Source organism: Pygocentrus nattereri, chromosome 12 (assembly GCF_015220715.1).
Source record: "Pygocentrus nattereri isolate fPygNat1 chromosome 12, fPygNat1.pri, whole genome shotgun sequence".
NCBI lineage: Eukaryota > Metazoa > Chordata > Actinopteri > Characiformes > Serrasalmidae > Pygocentrus > Pygocentrus nattereri.
This window is the reverse complement of record NC_051222.1, coordinates 38,665,676-38,689,684: the sequence shown is the minus strand read 5'-3', so window position 1 is coordinate 38,689,684 and position 24,009 is coordinate 38,665,676. Positions and strand designations below refer to the sequence as shown.

At 45.7% G+C, this 24,009-nt stretch overlaps 1 protein-coding gene across 4 annotated transcripts in view; it reads right to left on the bottom strand.

Moving 5' to 3' along the window:
• LOC108413141 (adhesion G protein-coupled receptor L1-like) overlaps positions 1 to 24,009 on the bottom strand; it is a 138,145-nt gene that overhangs the window by 85,976 nt on the left and 28,160 nt on the right. For all 4 annotated transcript variants that reach the window (XM_037543264.1, XM_037543265.1, XM_037543262.1 and 1 more), the window contains exons 2-3: positions 21,215 to 21,364; positions 11,532 to 11,745 (exon numbers count right to left, since the gene is read on the bottom strand). In XM_037543264.1, the coding sequence (XP_037399161.1) occupies positions 11,532 to 11,745; positions 21,215 to 21,284 (284 nt within the window). In that variant the 5' untranslated portion in view covers positions 21,285 to 21,364. The remainder of the gene's footprint in view (positions 1 to 11,531; positions 11,746 to 21,214; positions 21,365 to 24,009) is intronic.

Genomic DNA, 24,009 nt, shown 5'->3' with positions numbered 1-24,009 from the left:
TACCATAGGGATGGCATCCATCAAATCAAGCCCTTCAATCTCCTGGGCCCTGCCTAAAGTCCTGTTGGGCTGGATTTGTTGATCTAGGGACATGCTGTACTTTGAGTAATTACCAATAAGATATTGCTAAGCAATAATTTGAGAAATAACTTATTCAAGGTCTTCAAAGACCTTCAAAGGTCCCTTATTAAAGAAAGTGGTTCTATGTAGAACCATGAACACTCAAAGAACCTTTCGCATGATTAAGGGTTCCTCTACTGTTACAATGTCAAGCTCGTAACAATAGAAGAGCCTTTTGGGGGCCCTTTTTCCATCAATCTAAAGAACACTTTAATCAAGTAAGGGGTTCGTTGAGTGTCCATGGTTCTATACAGAAGCATTTTCTTTACTATAAAACGCTTCAAGAACCATGTGGTAGCCTCCTTGTATCAAATAAGCAGCACTGACCCAATATTGTGTCCATCACATTTAATTAAGGTCATTAAACGGGACTTTCTCCTGACCTCCTGTTATATTTTATATTTGAGTATCTACATCTTCGTTTTATGTACTTAATTCTTTCATGGCACCTCAAACTGTCACCGCTGAAACACAATTCAGAGTATATTCCCTCCCATTTGCTGTGATTATACACTATCATTCCCAAATGCCGTTGATTACAGGTATCACTGGAACTAGAAGTAAATATTTGCCATATTCACCATTTAGAACGCAAGAATTCGTTCACCAATATCTTCATAAGTGTGTTCTTGATAAAGGTCCTAGGAAAAAGTCGCCGTCAGGTTCATGACGTGTTCTTAAAGCGCAGAACTGTTCTCACCTTGAGTTTGTGTAGATTCTCTTCTTACCTAAGAACAAATCCCACATAAGGAAAGCTTTGTAAAAACGCCACAAGGAGACTTTGAGAAGAAAGAAAGGGTCTCATTCACCAAAACTCTTAAGAACCAGTGCGTTGTTATTGTTTGGAAGTGTGGCGCTTAATGCTGGAGTAAAGGTCTGCGCGATGACGTTTCGAACTGGGCTATTTGGGGTAATCTGGGGAAATTACACACTGAGCCACTTATCCTTCTGGGTCTCAGGGGGAGCTGGAACCCAGCCGACTGGGTGGAAGGCAGGATACACCCTGGACAGGTCACCAGCCTATCGTATACATTCATACACACTTATCTAGGGGAAATTTAGTATCTCCAGTTCTGCATGTCTTTGGACTGTGGGAGGAAGCCCACCAGACGCAGGGAAAACATACACAGAGAAAGGACCCTGGTTGCCTGGGTGGGGAATGGAACCCAGGCCGTTCTTGCTGTGAGGCGACAGTGCTACACACTGCACCACCATGCCGCCCAGGGAAATGACAGAGATTATTTATTGTGTATGAACCAGCCAGTCATATCAGGCACGGGGTACAACACCAGGCCTCCTCTGCTGAAGCTAATCCAGCTCGAGTGGGGCTGAAGCCACCCTGTTCAGTCCCGAGACGCAGGCGCAGTCGGTGTTTCTGTGTTTCTTTAGCTGAAGCGGGTTTGTTACCGGGCCGCGGCTGGACGGAGCTCGAGTTACATACAGCACTGTATTACATTACTGCACAGGCTGTGACTGAGAGCAGGAATGACTCTTGACTGAGGAAATCTATCTTCCTCTCTTCCCCTCACTCTCTCGCTGCTCATCGCTCTTTGCTAGGCGATTAAATGAAGCTAATGTGCTAATCTGTTTGTGTGCGTCTCTCTTTGTAAGAGGAGAGTGAGGGAGAATTGATTTTTACTCTTCTAGGAAACAGCAGCAGCACAAACAGAAGGGAGACACCATGGCGCCAGTGTGGACACACACACACACACACACACACACACACACACACACACACACACACAAGCGGACACACTAGCGCTAGCGTACAGCCGGCATTAGAATTGTCATAATTTATCACTAAGACAGACAGACAATTGAAATAACTCAATATTTGAATCACCAATAACCTCCTTCAGCCTAATGAGAAACTGTAGAACGGACTCGGTTTATATCACAATACCTACATTTAGAGTCGGTTATTCATTCAGCCTAATGAGAAACTGTAGAACAGACTCGGTTTATATCACAATACCTACATTTAGAGTCGGTTATTCATTCAGCCTAATGAGAAACTGTAGAACGGACTCGGTTTATATCACAATACCTACATTTAGAGTCGGTTATTCATTCAGCCTAATGAGAAACTGTAGAACAGACTCGGTTTATATCACAATACCTACATTTAGAGTCGGTTATTCATTCAGCCTAATGAGAAACTGTAGAACGGACTCGGTTTATATCACAATACCTACATTTAGAGCCGGTTATTCATTCAGTCTAATGAGAAACTGTAGAACGGACTCGGTTTATATCACAATACCTACATTTAGAGCCGGTTATACATTCAGCCTAATGAGAAACTGTAGAACGGACTCGGTTTATATCACAATACCTACATTTAGAGTCGGTTATTCATTCAGTCTAATGAGAAACTGTAGAACGGACTCGGTTTATATCACAATACCTACATTTAGAGTCGGTTATTCATTCAGCCTAATGAGAAACTGTAGAACGGACTCAGTTTATATCACAATACCTACATTTAGAGCCGGTTATTCATTCAGCCTAATGAGAAACTGTAGAACGGACTCGGTTTATATCACAATACCTACATTTAGAGCCGGTTATTCATTCAGTCTAATGAGAAACTGTAGAACGGACTCGGTTTATATCACAATACCTACATTTAGAGCCGGTTATACATTCAGCCTAATGAGAAACTGTAGAACGGACTCGGTTTATATCACAATACCTACATTTAGAGTCGGTTATTCATTCAGCCTAATGAGAAACTGTAGAACAGACTTGGTTTATATCACAATACCTACATTTAGAGTCGGTTATTCCTTCAGCCTAATGAGAAACTGTAGAATGGACTCGGTTTATATCACAATACCTACATTTAGAGCTGGTTATTCATTCAGCCTAATGAAAAACTGTAGAACAGACTCGGTTTATTTCACGATACCTACATTTAGAGTCGGTTATTCATTCAGTCTAACGAGAAACTGTAGAACGGACTCGGTTTATATCACAATACCTACATTTAGAGTCGGTTATTCATTCAGCCTAATGAGAAACTGTAGAACGGACTCGGTTTATATCACAATACCTACATTTAGAGTCGGTTATTCATTCAGCCTAATGAGAAACTGTAGAACAGACTCAGTTTATATCACAATACCTACATTTAGAGTCGGTTATTCATTCAGCCTAACGAGAAACTGTAGAACGGACTCGGTTTATATCACAATACCTACATTTAGAGTCGGTTATTCATTCAGCCTAATGAGAAACTGTAGAACAGACTCGGTTTATATCACAATACCTACATTTAGAGCCAGTTATACATTCAGCCTAATGAGAAACTGTAGAACGGACTCGGTTTATATCACAATACCTACATTTAGAGTCGGTTATTCATTCAGCCTAATGAGAAACTGTAGAACAGACTTGGTTTATATCACAATACCTACATTTAGAGTCGGTTATTCCTTCAGCCTAATGAGAAACTGTAGAATGGACTCGGTTTATATCACAATACCTACATTTAGAGTCGGTTATTCATTCAGCCTAATGAGAAACTGTAGAACGGACTCGGTTTATATCACAATACCTACATTTAGAGTCGGTTATTCATTCAGCCTAATGAGAAACTGTAGAACAGACTCAGTTTATATCACAATACCTACATTTAGAGTCGGTTATTCATTCAGCCTAATGAGAAACTGTAGAACGGACTCGGTTTATATCACAATACCTACATTTAGAGTCGGTTATTCATTCAGTCTAATGAGAAACTGTAGAACGGACTCAGTTTATTTCACAATACCTACATTTAGAGTCGGTTATTCATTCAGTCTAATGAGAAACTGTAGAACAGACTGGGCTTATATCACAATACCTACATTTAGAGTCGGTTATTCATTCAGTCTAATGAGAAACTGTAGAACGGACTCAGTTTATTTCACAATACCTACATTTAGAGTCGGTTATTCATTCAGTCTAATGAGAAACTGTAGAACGGACTCGGTTTATATCACAATACCTACATTTAGAGTCGGTTATTCATTCAGTCTAATGAGAAACTGTAGAACGGACTCAGTTTATTTCACAATACCTACATTTAGAGTCGGTTATTCATTCAGTCTAATGAGAAACTGTAGAACAGACTCGGTTTATATCACAATACCTACATTTAGAGTCGGTTATTCATTCAGCCTAATGAGAAACTGTAGAACAGACTCGGTTTATATCACAATACCTACATTTAGAGCCGGTTATTCATTCAGTCTAATGAGAAACTGTAGAACAGACTCGGTTTATATCACAATACCTACATTTAGAGCCGGTTATTCATTCAATTCATTGACCGTCTGATATTCCAGTGCTTTTGCTACATTAGCTTCATATTGTGGCGTGGTGGAGAAGGGAGAGACAGTGAACCGATCCATTTTGACAGAAAAAGGCTCTTTTAATTCGATGCCTTAGCACGTAATCACCCAAATGGGTAAATGGACCTGTCTCCCACGCAGCACACGAGGGAATGACATCAACAACAATACAACACACGCACACGGCAGGTGACAACTTATACAGTACAGCTACATAAACCGGTAAGGGAAGACTCAAGCTACATAACACACATAACCAAACACATAACTAATAAATACATGCGCCAACATTACACATAACAGGAACCAATACCGGAGCCGCAGGGGCTCATGGGAAGTAGCACCGTCCCCCTTTGGGCCGACGCTACACAGCCCCCCCCAAGAGGTCAGCCGTACTCGGTGACCCCACTAGGGCACGGCATCGCAGCAGTCACACAACAGTAACAAGTACAGCGCACGAGGCATCTCAGAGTGACATAAGATCCAGAATAACAGAACACCAAAAAAATTATTATTTTTTGAACACCTAAAACACAGAACATATCACACCCCATAATAACCCCACAGCAACCCACAAGGCCCACACAATGGCATAAGCATAACGATAGTCAAACGCAGTCCTGCAGCCGGCGCGGCATTCTCCGCGTGCGCTGCGGTCTGGCCACGGGGGGTACAGAGGGAGCAGTATTAGGGGAAACACTGGGGGAAATGGGAGCAGGAGAGTCCGGGTGACGTCCAGCACCCATAAGTTTAGGCCGGTACGGCGCCAGGCGGTCGCGGTGCACCACCAAGCGCCATCGACCCCAACGGATGCGATAAACAACCTCTCCTATTCGGGAGAGGACCCTGCACGGCCCAACCCATGCCGACTGAAGCTTGGGGCACAGTCCCTTTTTTCTTTGGGGGTTGTACAGCCAGACATCCGAGTCCACAGGCAGAGACGCGCCGTAGCAACGCATGTCATATGCGCGCCTCTGCCTGTTTCCAGCCGCGGACTGGTTCTCCCGGGTCCGTTTGTGCACATCGCGCAGCCGGTCCAGCAAGCCCCTGACAAATGGGGGTCCGGGTGGTGTGTCGTCCTCGCTATCCGGAGGGGCGCCGAAGGCCAGCTCGATGGGAGACCGCAGCTCCCGCCCGAACATGGCCGGCGTGAAACCAGAGGTCTCCTGCACTGCCGAGCGGCAGGCCAACAGTACAACAGACAGCCGCTTGTCCCAGTCGCGCTGGTGTCCTTGTGTAGCAATGGCTAGCTGGGCGGCCAGGGTCCGATTAAATCGTTCGACCAGCCCATCACACTGCGGGTGAAGGGGGGTCGTGCGCGTCTTGTGGACGCCCATGAGTCTGCAGACTTCCCCCATCACCTCAGACTCAAAGTTCCTGCCCTGATCACTGTGCAGGACCTCAGGAACACCGAACCTGCAGAAGAAATTGTCAACCAGGGCCTCAGCTGTCGTAACTGCACTCTGGTCCGGTACAGCGTAGGCTTCCGGCCATTTGGTAAAATAGTCCATAGCTACAATGATGAAACGGTTCCCCGCATCCGTGACGGGGAATGGGCCCAGGATGTCCACCGCCACCCTCTCCATGGGGGACCCAGACTGCATCGGTTGAAGAGGAGCGCGTGCGGCCTTTGCAGGGCCCTTCTTCGCGGCGCAGATGTCACAGCAGTGAACGTGGAGCTCCACGTCAGCACGGCATCCCGGCCACCAGAAGCGCTGCCGTAACCTTCCCAGCGTCTTTGTTATTCCGAAGTGCCCCGAGCCCGGCAACCCATGAACCGCCTGCAGCACCGCGTCACGGAGGCATCGCGGCACTACCGCCTGAGTTAGCGTACGCCCGTTGCTCGGGTCTTCCCACACGTGGCAAAGGATGCCCCTCACGACCCTCATGCTGCTCCAGCTTGACCGAATGGCTTTGGCCACGGGGCCCAACCGCACTGCAACGTCCCAGTCCGGTAATAAACCCGTCTCAACACCGCGTAACGCCCACTCCAACTCTTCTACAGTTCTACTCTCGGCGCGCTGGCAGTACACGCAGCTCAACTCTGTACACGGACGACGGGACAAGGCGTCAGCGTTCCCATGGCTACGACCCGGACGATGCTCAGCCGTGTAATCAAACTCCTGCAGTCTCGTGAGCCACCTCGCGAGCTGCCCCTCCGGTTCTCGAAACCGCATTAGCCAAAGCAGTGATGCATGATCAGTGCGCAGTTTAAACGGGACACCGTAGACATACGTCCGAAAATGGCGAAGTCCTTCCACGACTGCTAACAGCTCCCGCCGCGTCACACAGTAATTGCGCTCCGCCTTATCTAGCCGCCTGCTAAAGTAAGCAATCACCCGTTCCGACCCATCCTGCATCTGTGACAGTACAGCGCCCAACCCGTGATCACTGGCGTCAGTGTCAACCACGAATTGCCCCGACGGTATGGGGTAGGCTAAGACCGGCGTGCTGCACAATTTTTCCTTCAGTGTGAGGAAAGCTCTATCCGCCTCGTCGGACCAACGAAGCCTGGTACCACTGCCACCCGTCAAGCGATGCAACGGCGCGGCAATCTCCGCAAAGCCCTTCACAAACCGCCTGTAGTACGACGTGAACCCCAAAAAACTGCGTACCTGGCGTACCGTGCGGGGAGTGGGCCAGTCGCGAACCGCAGCCGTTTTGTCTGGGTCAGTGGCGATGCCCTCCCCGCTCACTACGTGCCCAAGGAAACTAACCCGTCGTTGGAGCAGGTTACACTTGGCTGGGTTAAGTGAGAGACTCGCCTCTTTAATAAGGCCCAACACCAGCTCCAGATTGGCCAACGCAGCCTCAAACCCGGCAGCGTGTACCAGCACATCGTCCAAATAAACAACGCACTTTTCCCTAGCGACCCCCACTAAAACACGCTCCATGAGGCGCTCAAAGGTCGCCGGTGCGTTGCAGAGCCCGAAGGGCAAGACGGTGAACTGCCACAGGCCCGTGCCGATGGAGAAGGTCGTCTTCTCTTTCGCAGTATCCGCCAAGGGAACCTGCCAGTACCCGCTGCGGAGATCTAACGAACTGAACCAGTCCGAACCTGCTAGCCGTTCCAAGGTGTCGTCAACCCTCGGCATGGGGTACGAATCAGCCCTCGTCACCGCGTTCAACCGACGGTAGTCAACGCAAAACCGCCAGCTGCCATCCTTTTTCTTGGCCAGCACAACCGGCGCGGACCACGAACTGCTCGACGGCTCTATTACCCCCGCGGCGGCCATCTCGTTAATCTGTTGCTCCGCTGCCAAGCGCTTGGCGAGCGGAAGACGGTGCGGCCTCAGCCGAACAGGTAACGCGTCTCCTGTGTCAATCGCATGAACCGCGAGTCCCGTCGTCGAGCACTCACGCTCACTGACCGCAAAAACCCCTCTAAACCGGTCGAGTAGCGCCCACAGCAACTGGCCCTGCCCTTCAGACAGCCCTGCGCGGCTACGCTCCCACAGATCGCGAACCGGGTCCACACTAAACGGCGCTGTTGTGTCACTCCCCGCCTGACGCACGGCTACATTACACGGCGTTCCTGCCATCTCAGTACCCCCGTGAACGGCGACCCTGCGGCCATTTAGAGTCAGGTTACTGCTGCCGAAATCAAACACCGCCCCCACTCGTTCCAGGAAATCGCCGCCTAAAATGCATGCGTCCATGATGCCCCCAACCCAGAAGGACTGAGTCCACGGCCCGTGTCCGAAATTGAGCGTCACGGAAACGCACCCGACCAGCTCAAATCGGTTACCCGTCACAGTAGTCAACTCAGTGCGCCTACCCGAAAGTGCTAAGGCCTCCCCCACGTCATCCGGCAACAGGTCAGGCCTAAGCAGAGAGACCGACGACCCCGAATCGATAAGCGCAAGAAAAGAATTACCGTTCAACTCACATTTTATGTAGTAGCCCGGCAGCCCCGTAACTCGTGAGATAATGCTGGGGGGTTCCGTGAGACGTCGTGGAGTCGCCGCGCCCCTCACCGGGCGGCTCCCGTCTCATTTCCCGACGACTTACACGTGTTTGCTTTGTGACCGATCTCGCCACATCTCCAGCAGGTTAGCTTCTTGTCAGGAGGTCCGACCCGAGGTCGCGCCATCGTGTCCCATCCGTCGCCTTTTCCGGAGAGTATCGTCTCAGCTCTGGTCGCCTCGTCCACTGCAGCGTTGATGGTGATTGGGTTCGCCAGCCGGACGTGCATCCGCAGTTCACCTGGCTCCAGCGCGCGTACAAAGCGATCGAGGGAGAGCTGTTGTTGGGCCTCCCGGGGGAAGGACGGGTAGGCCTGCCGCACCAGCAGTGCCACTTCAGAGGCCAAGACGCCTATCCGCTCGCCCCGGTTCCGTCTCCGGTTGGCAAGTAGCAGTTTCGCCGCCGACTCATCAGGCTGTCTCCCGAAGCGCGTCATCAGTGCTCTTTTCAGCAGCGCGAGCTCGCGCCGACACTCAGCAGGTAATTCCACCAGGACCCTGAGCGCTGGCCCCTGAAGCACCAAGCAGAGCTGTGCCGCCGTCTCCGCGTCGGACCACCCCTCGCAGCTCGCCACGACCTCTAGTTGGGCCTCGAAAGCCGCCCAGTCGGCGTCGCCGTTGTAGCAAGGAAGGCTAAGCCGTCGCGTCGTGCTAGCCGCCGTGCTAGTCGCCGTCCCCGTTGCCTGCGTGTGAGGAGTGGGCGGGGTCACCGCCTCTGTCGCCCGCCGTGCTGAGCGCTGTAGGTCGCTGTCATTCGGGCCGTCCAGTTGTTGCCTCTTCCTTGTCGCACCGCCCGGTTTCTCCGTCTCTCTCCTCAGCCGTTCGAGTTCCTCCGAGATGCGTCTCATTTCGTCTCGCAGGACCACTTCCGACACCAATTGTGGCGTGGTGGAGAAGGGAGAGACAGTGAACCGATCCATTTTGACAGAAAAAGGCTCTTTTAATTCGATGCCTTAGCACGTAATCACCCAAATGGGTAAATGGACCTGTCTCCCACGCAGCACACGAGGGAATGACATCAACAACAATACAACACACGCACACGGCAGGTGACAACTTATACAGTACAGCTACATAAACCGGTAAGGGAAGACTCAAGCTACATAACACACATAACCAAACACATAACTAATAAATACATGCGCCAACATTACACATAACAGGAACCAATACCGGAGCCGCAGGGGCTCATGGGAAGTAGCACCGTCCCCCTTTGGGCCGACGCTACAATATACAAAGAACATAATCTAATACACTGCAGCCAAAAAAAAAAAATACTTACTCTGTTTACACACTTTCTGAGCCATAAAACACAGTAATAGGAAAATACCCAGTCACATATCAGGTGAATTTGATTATTTTATCTGTATGTAACAGAAGAATAATAAGCACTTATCGATCAGACCTGTGCTGTGAATGAACTTACTAGTTCACTCAGAAAAGTCACAGTGCATCCAACACTAAATGAAGCCAAATGGATATTATATATAGTCATAGGAAAACAGTAGCACACAGAAAGCTGTGGTTATACACTGATATGTTTCCCTCTGGCCAATGTGGACATGCATGTACTGTGACCCCTCTGGGGGCAGATTTAAATGAGATAAAGCGGCCATTGGCAAAATCTCAGAATGGATTGCTGGCAAAAAGGCTAACAATCAAGCGAAAGCTATCCCATTCAGCATAACCAAGCTAGCAAACTACCTCACCTGTCATTTGTTTGTGCATTTGGTGTTCAACTACTCATGCTAACAATGCATGTATAGGTACTCCCAGTATGTACAACCAGCATGAGGTAAATAAAGCAGTGTGGTTGGCCTAGTGTAGAGGGTAGCACCTCTGCTTTCTCCTCTGGTTCAATCCCCACCTGGGTAAGCACCCCACACTATACCAGCAAGAGTCCTTGGGCAAGATTCCTAATACTACCTTCGCCTACCTGTGTAAACTCATCAAGTATGACACTTTGGATAAGGGTGTCTGCCAAATACCGTAAATGTAAATAAGAACCACGCTTTCTCAAAGACATTAGCTCAGAAAAGCAGGACAGAGATTTCACTGAGCTTTGGGACACAGTGGGGACTACATCACCATATATGCAGAGCCTGTTTCAATTTATTCCTCTGTATTTATGATGCAGATGCAGCGTTGTAGCACTCCCATACTGGGAGTGTTGGACTTAAACAAGAGTGCTCGTTTGAATACTAGGCCACACCCAGACGGTTTATAGACTGGCTAAATCATGGGATTTAGCTGATGCCGGATTCTTTTAATTAAAACTTAGCTCACCGTGTTCTTTGGGACTTTACAGCAACTGGCAACCTGTCATAACTACACTGAATTGTTTTTGGTAACTTCAAGTACTTCAAGTATACACTGTGTGGGTGTCACACATCCATACGGTTTTGAGGCTTCCACGGACTCCATCTCCCAGAATGCTCTGGGAGATCACCTGACTGCTGATGCCTCTTAGCACTCCAATCATCGCTCACTTTCACCCAAGTAGTAATCTGGTGTCTTGTTAGATTTAGTGCAAAGCCCAGGCTTTTAGAGTAGAATCTGTATTGGTATTGCATCTTCCTGTGAGAGGCATTGAGCGTTTTCTTCTGATTGCCCTTCTGTGATTGTTTACCTGCGTTTGATTTCTTTGACTTTGTCTTTTTACCTCTGTCCTTCGGATCCGGTTGCCTGGTTGTGCTATGTTCTCTCTGGATTTGACCTGGATTTGCTAAGGCCCCTCTCAATAAAGCCATATACTTTGGATTAACCACTAAAGTCGGACTGGTTTGGTTGCGTTACTGTGGGTGTATTACCTATGAACGCAGATGAACAGATACAGCACGAATGCATATCGTTGCTGTCCAAAGTAAACACGTATCTCAACTTTCATTGATTTTTAGTTTACTGCATCATTTGAACCCTGTGGCTGTCCTCTACATTGTGGGACATTTTCATGATGAATGGATTAATAGCAATGCTCTAAAACTACTTAGAATCTCTTCACGTTCACTTACGTTAAAAGTAATAAAGGTTTTTGCCCTCTTCTGTAAAGCTACCATCATGGAGATGCTTGTTTTTTCTTCAGACAGTGACGATACACACATAGACCCACCTGTGAGACATGATCTTGAAGGCATCTGGTTGGTAACACTGGACGTTCTCCATCTGAAAGGGGTCTGCGTCACAGATCTTGTCATCCGTTCGGCCGTAGTTGGCCGTCTCGATCATGATGACATCGCTTCCTGGGCAGCGGAGTTCTATGGGGTAGCCTTCACACGCTAGCTCCCTTCGCATCAGACCAAACGGCATGGCCGCCCTGCTCAGACCTGAGTCAGAGGGAGAGAGATGTCAAGAGATTAGCTACCATCAGAATTTTACAACCATCGCAATTTAAATCTTATAGTGAGAAAATAGCTCAAATGTATAAAAGGGAGAAGATGGTGTTAAATGTTGGCAAGGACCACCACACAGCCAGCTAAAACACCCCCAGACTTCATTGGGGAACGACTGAAAGGAAAAGAAGAAGAAAACATGAAACGCTGGACGTCCCACAAGGTAGACCTTGAAGCCGAAATGCACAATGAAAATTTAGACGCTCACGAAAGCAAAGGGATAAACTAAGTTTGCAAGCGAGCAGGCTATCCCACTCAGGCTAGCTTCTGAGGTGCCTGCAGCCATATTCCCACAGGTTGCCATGGAAACCAGACCAGCGCACTGCAGGGAGATGGAGTTTCCAGCTAAAGTGCAAGAGCTCAGACAAAGGGAAAGAAAACACACACACAAAGAAAACCCCCGAAAGACTATCCGCAGGTTTATCCATCGTTATGGCAAGACGATCACAAATAACCCAGTCTTTCCCACATCCTGGCCAGTCTGTGAGGAGCTCTGCAATCTGTTGATGTTTCTTCAAAGACGCCATTCGACAGGATTGCTGTATGTGAGGATGGAAATCTGGATGCTGACAGCCTCGTCTCTACAGTCGAGTATTAGTGAAGGATTGTTTACAAAAATCACATGCATACTATTTTCACTCAGCCAAAACGTTTTGCACTGGAGCTATTAAGCTAATGCAGCTAACAAGTAATGAAAGCCTGTAATCCACCAATTAGAATGGTGCTAATTGTTCTCCCAAACCACCACACACTTGCTTCAAATTGTGTGGAGCTGTTCTCTAACAGACACGATACGTGGTTCCTGACATTGTGTGATACGCTGTTGGTGTAAACGTGGACAAAAGAAGGGACAAAATGCAGGCGACTCCCGTCCATTTATTAGATAACAGTTTCTTTTCTGTTCCTTTAATTTAGGGCAATGAAATCAGCCTGAGCTCTTTCGAGGCAGAGGCACAATGAGATACAGACAATGAGGAAGAAGGCCTAGAGGCAATGCCCTGATTGCCCACCACAGTGTTCCTTCTCCTCTCATAAACAGAGGAGAGAGAGGCTGGCACTGCTGGAGCTGGCCTTGGCTGAGTTTAAAAAGCTCACACAGGCCAGATCTGAGAGGAGGTCCAGCAATTAAAGAGGGACAGCCAGACCATTATCAAGCTCAGAGGAACAACAGGAGCTACAGGAGCTACAAGAGGTTGTTGGTTGGTGTACCATAGTGGGTAATGCTGCTGATGGGGTTCCATTTCATGCCTGGGAAAGAACAACATACTATAGAAACAATAAGAGTCCTTGGGCAAGATGCCTAACGCATTCATTCGTCTACATCTGCAACACGATTAAACTGTACATCGCGTCTGCCAAATCCCTTAGATGTGAAGGCAAAAAGGACAACCGGTGCCTGCAAGCTTAGATGGCAAAGCTGAAAGAAAATGGAGCAACAACAGAGGGAGGACCTTCAAGGAAAACAGCTATGCTTGGCTTGTACATTCTCAGAAAATAAAGGTACTAAACTGTCTCCTGGGCAGTTCAGCTCTTGTCACTGGGGTGGAATCCTTAAGGGTCCATCTCAGTACCTTTAGTTAGGGAACATAACTGAACCATAATCCACTGAAATGATCTGTTCTAAGCTGTACTGACTCCACACACCCCGCCTCGCCTCGCCTCCAGGCTTTTATTCTACTGTTCTGTTTTAAAACATTCGATTATGAAAAGGTACAAATACCAATTTTTCACCTGGAGGAACTGATTTAAGGTTCAAAATCAGACCTTAAAACCACTGTAGAACCTTTTTGGTTCCATTGTCCAAACATTTTTTCTTTCAGTTTGATCAATACGTGAAGGCAATACCGAAGCCTTTGCTTCAACTTCTAAGGATATATATCGCCTATAACGGAGATGATGAGGAAGCCACATGATAATCCACACAAGTGCCATGAACCTCCACTCTCAGAAGTTGTAAAAGTTGCTGAATAATAAGCCTTAATATGTATTAAGCCAGGGATTGTTGTCCATCTAGTGCAGGGGTCAGCAAACTGCTGGTCACCATAGCAATGACAACAATCTCGCTTAGCTGGTAGCTAATGAAAAGACAAAGAGAAAGATTTAAGATCTTCTTCTTTCGGCTGCTCCCTTTAGGGGCCGCCACAGCGGATCATCTGCCTCCATCTTGCCCTATCCACTGCCTCCTCTAATTTTACACCAACCATCTCCATGTCCACCTTCACTACATCCATAAACCTTCTCTGAGGTCTACCTCTTCTCCTTCTGCCCAACATTCTTTGACCAATGAAAGAGAAAGATTTAAGATAAGCATCGATAATTTGGAGACGAACAGAATTATTTGCATTCATAATCAACTGACAAACGCTAACAAGTCGCAAAGATAAAGGCATTCTCTTTTGTTCTAATTTGTTCATTCCACCTTAAATAGTACCTGAGGTGCCAGAATGAAACTGCGGCATCATATAAGGTGGAAGGGGAAATTTGAACAAGAAGCTGGTGAATGAGAAGTGACTTCAGCTGCGTAAGACGTTGTTAAGAGACATTTTACAAGAAACTGTCCTACTTTTGAGGAAAAGTTTCCAGCTGGAGATGCGAGAAAAGCAGTTATATCTGAGCTAAAGCTTAAAGCAGAGCAAAGTAAGTCTGACTTTTTTATGTTTGGTCTTTACTACAACATTAGCACATAATGAGACATATTTACCACCAAGATGCTTAAACGTTACTTCAATAAAATGGACATGAATTGTTGTGCCTCCCAAAGTGGTTTGATTTTTGTTGAAAGGACCAAATGGCTCTTCTAAATATATGAGTTGCCGACCCCTGCTCTAGGCCATCGCCCACCAATCATCCTCTTTTATATCCCCAATGGGCTTCATCTACTCAAAAAAGGTATTCCGATTTTTTTGTATTCTTTTTTTTTGCTGTTTCTTGACCATGAAATAAACTCTAAATTGTATAGAATACAGACTCTAATGTGAATGCACAATGACTTACATTTCTATTTGATTTACATTCTCTATTTTGTACAGATTTTAAAGTGTCGATACAGAATACAAAACAAATGTAATTCATTTTGTAACCAAATATGTCATGAATTGTATTATATGGTAAACCCTCAAAATTCTGTCAGAGCCTGAACAAAGTTACATTTAAATATTTAGGTTATATGAAACAAATATTTACAGATCTCTACACAGCCAGAACAAACATACTACTCAGGAACATTTTCTGGTCATCAAGGTATAAACAGTGTAAATGTACCTTCAAAGGTACAGTGACAGGTTTAAAGTCCTTCTGTGTAGCCTAATTTAGAGGAAATCTACATATTTATACTAAAGTTTTAAGCAGAGCAATATAAAGGCCTGGAGACGAGATGGCATGTAAGGAAACTTTTAAAAAAATCAAAGTTCTTTGGAACAAGGTATCATTATGTTCTGAGGATGTACCCTTGAGGACACCACCCCCGTGACTACAGGGGTACCAGTGACAGTTTATCACCACACCACCACACTCAGCTTCACATCACCCGTAGGAATCATCAGGCAATGCCCTCACCATCAGATTGAACACGGGGGTCCCCCAAGGATGTGTACTGAGGCCCCTCCTATTCCCTCTGATGTCCCACGACTGCACACTGTCGCACAGCTCCAACCTCTTTGGAGTTCGCGGTTCGCGGATGACACGACTGTGGTGGGTCTCATCACCAACAATGATGAGACAAACTACAGGAGTGAGGTGAGCCACCTGGCCTTGTGGTGTAGACACAACAATCTCCATTTGAACATTGAAAAGATGAAGGAGATCATTGTGGACTTCAGGAGAACGTGCACCCAGCACGTTCCTCTGACCATCAATGGTGCTGCTGTGGAGAGGGTGAACAGCACCAAGTTCCTGGGTGTGCACATCACAGAGGACCTCTTTTAGGCCAACAACACAGCATCACTGCCCAGAAGGGCTCATCAGTGCCTCTACTTCCTCCGCAAACTGAGAAAAGCCAGAGCACCAGCCCCCATGATGTGCACCTTCTACAGAGGTACCATCGAGACGTGACCCCCACTGCCCAGTACTGAACTCTGACAGTATTGGTCAAACACAGGTTCCTGACCCCCCACTGCCCAGTACTGAACTCTGACAGTATTGGTCAAACACAGGTTCCTGACCCCCACTCCCCAGTACTGAACTCTGACAGTACTGGTCAAACACAGGTTCCTGACCCCCACTCCCCAGTACTGAACTCTGACAGTACTGGTCAAACACAGGTTCCTGACCCCCACTCCCCAACACTAAACTCTGATAGTATTGGTCAAACACAGGTTCCTGACCCCACTCCCCAGTACTAAACTCTGATCGTATTGGTCAAACACAGGTTCCTGACCTCACTCCCCAGTACTGAACTCTGACAGTATTGGTCAGACACAGGTTCCTGACCCCCACTCCCCAATACTGAACTCTGATCGTATTGGTCAAACACAGGTTCCTGACCCCCACTCCCCAGTACTGAACTCTGACAGTACTGGTCAAACACAGGTTCCTGACCCCCACTCCCCAGTACTGAACTCTGACAGTATTGGTCAAACACAGGTTCTTGACCCCCACTCCCCAGTACTGAACTCTGACAGTATTGGTCAAACACAGGTTCTTGACCCCCACTCCCCAGTACTGAACTCTGACAGTACTGGTCAAACACAGGTTCCTGACCCCCACTCCCCAGTACTGAACTCTGACAGTATTGGTCAAACACAGGTTCCTGACCCCCACTCCCCAATACTGAACTCTGACAATACTGGTCAAACACGGGTTCCTGACCCCCACTCCCCAATACTGAACTCTGACAATACTGGTCAAACACAGGTTCCTGACCCCCACTCCCCAGTACTAAACTCTGATAGTACTGGTAAAACACAGGTTAGTGACCCCCCACTCCCCAGTACTGAACTCTGACAGTACTGGTCAAACACAGGTTCCTGACCCCCACTCCCCAGTACTGAACTCTGACAGTACTGGTCAAACACAGGTTCCTGACCCCCCACTCCCCAAAACTGAACTCTGACAGTACTGGTCAAACACAGGTTCCTGACCCCCACTCCCCAGTACTGAACTCTGACAGTACTGGTCAAACACAGGTTCCTGACCCCCACTCCCCAGTACTAAACTCTGATAGTATTGGTCAAACACAGGTTCCTGACCCCCACTCCCCAGTACTAAACTCTGATAGTACTGGTCAAACACAGGTTCCTGACCCCCACTCCCCAGTACTGAACTCTGACATTCTCAGTGGCCGTTACGCACTCATCACTAACTGACCCATAAGCTCAGTCTAACTGCACGACTGTTTATATTTGCACTATTTATACCCACAGACCTTGATCTGTATGTGCCTTACGTACATTTAGTGTTCATTTCAGGATCTAATATAAATAATATAATATTTTTTGTTTTTATTTTTAATCTTTTTTCTGTTCATTTTTATATTTGGTGTTTAGTGTTTTTAAATTCACACTTTTACTGTTTACTGTCTATTTAATGTTATTGCTACACCACCGGGTCTGAGAGTAACGCAGTTTCAATACTTTGTACATATTGTATTATTGACAATAAAAGCTGACTTGACTTGACTTGAGTCTCCATCTAAACATCTCTTCATCGCCTGTAAGACCCAGCAATCCCTGGACTCCTTCTTTCTTCCACTCGCCTCTGGCTGCAAAGCAGAGCCTCCCCTAACATAATATTTACCTGCTGTACCATCCCCTGTGAAAAAGTGCCCCCCTTTGACAAAGGCCACAGAGATGCTCTGCAGGTGTGGACTAGCCCCCTGACACAGTCCCTCCTCCAGACAAACCAGAACAGGCAGAGATGAAGGTGATACGTGTTACCATGTACACTACGGCTGCACCACGAGCTGTGTTTTAGAACACGAGCGCGACCTCAGAAACCGCCCTGTCCTGGACTATTAGCCTTTAAAATGCTTAAAACGTCATTATTCTCACTCCCAGGGGGTGAAAAGTGCGTCGACTGTATGGTAAAGTGTGTGCATCTGTAATGACGAGCGTCAACAACAAACCTCCACCAGCTTTTTACAGAATTAAATACATATTTATTTACATTAGTAGGACAGTAGTGAAAATAAACGTGTACATATTAATACAGAAAGTAGCTGCTTTTCACGATTTTTATAATGCACAATAGTGGATGGTGCTTTTGTCATTTATCTGTTGACTTATTTTTGCTGTTTTCTTCAAAGGGACGTTTGTGCATAACATTTTACTGTAGATAAGTTCATAAGGCTACATATCACCTACATAAGCTTGTCATAACAACTGACATAACAATGATTGACTATAAAAAATATGCATAAATGCTTATTCCAATAGATGTCATGCGATATAAAAGGTATGTTTGCCAGTTTTGATCAAAGATAGCTAAAGCAGCTTTTATGACAGCATAAGCATTTGTAAATGTTTATGTCAGCGTTATGTCAGTAGTCGCAACGAGCTTGCGTAAATGTCATATAGCCTTATGAACAGTCCCTTGCAGTAGAGTGTTACCGATTTCTGTTTACTCAGCAAATAAAGGTCTTTACTTGCAGCACATCCAGTTAGAGCGAAACTGTTTTCTTGATAATTTAGCACTTTTTATATTGTTATTATTGCATTTTATGTGCATATCATGCAGCCCTAATGTAGCCGCTGAGGAATTAATGAAAACAACTGTTGAGACGTCAAGTTGAATAAAACATCGCGATGAAAAGTCTTAATGCTATAATGATCCCAAACAAGTCTTCCATGTTGAAGCTTAAGTCATTCTTGTATATGGACAACAGAAACAATACTTTTTTAGATGACTGTGTTTAAAGTTATACCCAAAACCGAGTGCATACTGACTATCAAATAAGAAATGTTATGATAATCAATTTTAACCGAACCGGACATTGCAAAATTCAGTGCAATCCGACGCACTTTCACAGCCTTAATGACTATGGAATGGGAGAAGAATCCAACAGAAATCCTACATGTGGACTTCTGCACAATGCTTCATGAGCTAAGGGTAGCCAACATCGCAATTTCTAATTTTTTAAGTGATCCTTATTAGTCCAACAACAGGGAAATTCCACCTCCGCTTTTAACCCATCCATGAAGTGAAACACCACATACACACTAGGGGGCAGTGAGCACACTTGCCCGGAGCGGTGGGCAGCCCTATCCATGGTGCACGGGGAGCAGTTGGGGGTTAGGTGTCTTGCTCAAGGACACCTCAGTCATGTGCTGTTGGCTCTGGGGATCAAACTGGCAACTTTCTGGTCACAGGGCCAGTTCCCTAACCTCCAGCCCACGACTGCCCCCCCTTGGGAAGTTTTATCCCAAATTTAGGCTTTGTCCAATTCTTCCATGTGCTAGCTAGGTCTTACAGGGCCAGCACTTGCCTCCTGCTAACACGACGTCAGTGGACAGCTAAACGTGCTTGGAGGAGAACACTAATTCCGTTACACCAGCCAACAGACGCCTGCCTTTAAATTCAAATGAAATTAAAACCACACTTTTTTTAGTGTTCATGTATTTTGAGCTGTTTCAAACCAGCAAACGTTTCTGCCTGTGCTTCTTGGAAAAGATCAAGTAGAGCCCATTTGGCATCGCAACCTACTCACAAAGATTCCTAGTGGTGTTATCCACTACACTAACCAGCCATGACCATCATGACACTCAATGTCACCTTACCTTAAAATCAGTAATAAGACATAAAATATGCAAACACAAAACATTAGCAACATTAGTAGCTATTCAAGTTGGTAAGCGAGGTAATTTCTTAAAATTGTGTAATCGAGTCCTGTATGCAAATGAGTGGGGGAGGTTTAGGAACAGCCTAGGAAAAGGCTCTGGAACCCACGGTGCTAAAGTTAGTGACTGACATGCCTGTAAACCTAGTGAAGAAGACAGCAGATGGCCGGAGGGAATGTACGGCTGAAGAAGATCTGCGAGGTGGGCAGGGGAAAGGTAATGAAGAGTATAGCTCAATCAGCAGACTTGTAACATGGTCAGTATGTTTAGAACGTGCTGCAGAGCTCTGAATAAGTTGAAGTCAGGAGTTAAGGTTGTTAGGGATGTCCTCCAGGATGGCATTACAGTAGTCAATGCGTGATGTGACCAAAGCGTTGACTAAGACCTCAGTGGGGTGTGGTGTTGAAACAGCAAGGTCTGGAGATGTTTCACAGGTGGAAAAAGGCACTCTGGGAAACATTGATAATACGACTGGAGGAGATGAGGGTACCCCAGGGCTCTTAACTACTCCAGCAATGGGGAGCAAACAAATATTAGCTTTAGAAAGTGTAGATTTAGACTGCTGCTGTTAGGACAAAACCTTATATCTCTGAAATAAACTTTACAGGAGAAGGAAAAAACCTATTTTACTTTCGATGTAAGTCAAGTGAACCAGATGTTTTTCCAAGTCATTTTGGGCCCTTTCTATTGGTCCATTCATCATGAAATGTACAGACAATATAAAGGGCAATAGGCATTTTCAAATTATGTCAAAAACTGGAAAACAGCAAAAATGGACATGTAAGGTTTTTTCTGACAGTAGCAATATGTATATCATGGAGATAAGCAGTGAGGATATTAACGGGGGGAGGGGGGTGGAGGCTGGCACCGTGGATGCAGTATACATAGAGCTCTGTATTATCAGCATAACAGTGAAAATGGATAGCGGAGGGTATTGCCAAGAGGGAGGAGGTAAATGATGAATAGGAGTGGCCCCAGGACTGAACCCTCTGGAACTCCATGATGAAGTGTGAAGCTTTCTGACTGATAATAACCCACTTAAAAACCAGGAACATTAGAGGGCTGTCATTCACACATGGAACCCCCTTAATGGTACTGTACCGGGATGCATGTATCAATACATGCCAGGACCCTGCAAACCGTATATGGCATTCTCAGCATGAACAGTCAACAGCCTCTTTATTTCTAAATCATATACCAGCGTGCAGTCGCGCATCACAGAATTTGAAAACTCAACCATACAAACACAAATGTTTTGTTCTGCCAGCTGTAGCTCAGCTTTAGAAATTATATACAATTCTCTAGAATTACATACAAAATACACTGTGATATTTCCATCCAAAAAAATAAACAAAAAAAAGTCCCTCGACCATAATCTAGATGTCTTTGTATTTTACAGTAATGGTTAAGTAAGGTTTCTGTTCATGTGAGCCCTTCTGCCAATTTCCTGAGTACTGCACTGAGTCTCCAGCAGGTAAACTGCTATGTCAGCTTTATCAAGATCCTTGCTTATGTACATAACCCCTTCCCATTTAATTAGCGTCAAATTCCCAGATCCAAGAACATGTACGAAGCAGGCTTCACGCAGTCAGTTTATAAAACCCAGGTGAATTTTCCACTGCAGTACCTACCTTGCTCAGAGGGGGCGATGTTGCTAAGCGAGGCAGCAAACATCCACAGTAACCATAGTGACAGTGCCATGGTGGCAGGTAGGAAAAGGGCAGGGCCAGGTGGAGCGGGGCGGAGTCAGCCACTCAGTTTCCCTCTCGGTTCAGACGATGCTAAGGGGAGAAAGAGAGAATACACCAGGCCGTAAGAGCTTGTGTGAGGGAGTGTGTGATATGAGTATGTGTCACTGTGTGTTTTCGGACGGATTGATGAGGGCTGACCCAATTCTGTCTGCCATCATTACTCTCAGAGACCCTCAGGAACACACACACTCCTAAAAAGCCTGCATAACAGTAGTCAGTGGCATGTTATAACCCCACACATACAAAGTGCACAGTAGCCCCTGTAGATTATCTATAGGTGTTTACATTGTTGACAGACTGTCCGTTGAAACTCAGGGTTAGTATTTGGACCAGAGTGAGGAACAGGAGTAGGTTTAGTGCTCCAAAATGTTCTAAATGTTTGCATTAATCATTGAGATGGGCTACTTATTTACAGTGGTGGTCATAGGAAACAGGGGTCGCCATGACTACAACACAAATATAGACATTTTATTTACCATCCAGAACCACCAGAGAACCTACACGAGTCTTCTGAGCTTTATATGGAATGCTGATGATGGAAAACAGTGGAAAATCTGGAATAATCAGTTTTCTTTGGGGACTATTTTGCCGCACAGCGCCCCGCATATTATGTATCCCTCCACCACGAATGGAGTTTACGGCCAAAATGTTCTCAAAACTATCATAAAACAGCGTCTCAGTCATCGGGCAGCGAATTTATAGCCTTTTCATGTAGGAACTTTCTGTGAGGGAGCTTTTAGAGGTGGACGTCTGGTTCCCATCACCTCCACTGTGAACAGTTCTGATTCTCTAGAATGGAAGATTTACGGTGTGTTTAATAGATATTTAGTTGAATGTAAGTTAAAGGTAGATTAAATCTACATCTACAAAGCATCTAAATTGTACTCTCCAAATAAAATGTTACTAAAATGCTGAATTGAATTCCAGTCCAATTGAATAACAATTTAAATGGCCAGTTTTATTACACACTTCTATAACCTATAAACAGCTCAACTAGTTTACATTGAAGTCCCTGTAGTTACTGAATAATAAGCCTTAGTATGTAATAAAGCTGGATTTTAAGGGGTTAAATATTACTTTGTAAGCCTTAAAATACACTATTATAGACAATTCTACTACATAAGATTGACATAAACATGCCAAAACATGTAATTAGAGATGTCAGATTTTATGAGTTGGCATTTCAGCAATATAACCGTATCATTTTACCTTTACAGACAGTCGTAATAACAGATGACAATGTTTGATGTCATGACAGCTAATGCCACATCATGTCTTATGATAAATAACATGACAAATAATGGTAATGGTAATATGACACTGTGATATTACTAGACATGTCAGTCAGGATCACGTACGACAGTGTCCGTGGCATGTCTACGGCAGAGTAACGTGGCACCACACTGAATACTTGCTTCACGCAACAACACTTTTAAGAGAAAAACACAGTTTATTCCTAATTATTCCCCGCCCCCTTTGGGGGGAGTCGTGGGCTGGAGGTTAGGGATCTGGCCCTGTGACCGGAAGGGACCAGTTCAATCCCCAGAGCCGACAGTCCATGACTGAGGTGTCCTTGAGCAAGACACCTAACCCCCAACTGCTCCCCGGGTGCTGTGGAAAGGGCTGCCCACCGCTCCGGGCAAGTGTGCTCACTGCCCCCTAGTGTGTGTGTATTCACTAGTGTGTATGTGGTGTTTCACTTCATGGATGGGTTAAATGCGGAGGTGGAATTTCCCCGTTTGTGGGATCAAAAAAGTATCGCTTAAGCTTAATACCACAGCAGTATTTGAATGAAATGCCAGCATGGTTTAGGAATGAGGCCCCAAGACGTTTTTCTTTGTTTTAATTATAGATATTTTGAGCTTTTATTAAAATATCCAATCACAGTTCACATCAGCATAAACGGAGATTGAGAGATGATGCTGTGCAATACAATAAGGTCACACTGAGCATGCATATGCGTTTATGTGTGTCTGAATTTCGCAAAATCCACCATAAACTACTTCAAGAAACATATTGTCACATATTGTTGCATCTCCAACATAGTAACTTTACAGGAGAGGGCAAAAACACTCTTGCGTTCAATGTAAGTTAATGGAAAGAATTTTTCTCCAAGTGATTTTGGGGCCTTTCTATTGGTCCAATCATCATGAAATTGATATAGAAATGATATAGAAAAATGGTGGTTGGTTAGTGTAGTGGGTAACACCTCCGCCTTCTACGCTGTAGACTGGGGTTCAATCCCCCACCTGGGTAACCACCCTACACTATACCAATAAGAGTCCTTGGGCAAGACTCCTAACACCACCTTGGCCTCCCTGTGTAAAATGATCAAATTGGAAGTCGCTCTGGATACGAGCGTCAGCCAAATGATGAAAAGGGCCACAAATGGAGAAACATGGTTTTCGTTGGGCAGCGACAACATGCCGAAGCTTTAGAAACCGCCCGCCAGTCGTCTAACTTGAACATAACTGAAAATACCTACTTTATTTTAATGTAAGTCAATGTAAAATATTTTATTCCAAGTGAATTTGGAGCCTTTCTATTGGTCCAATCATCATGACATTTTAAAGCGATGTGACGGACAGCCGGAGGGTTTAAATTATGCAATAAACTAAGAATCAATAAAAATACACGTTTTTCATTGGACAGGGACGAAACTCTCATCAGCTGTT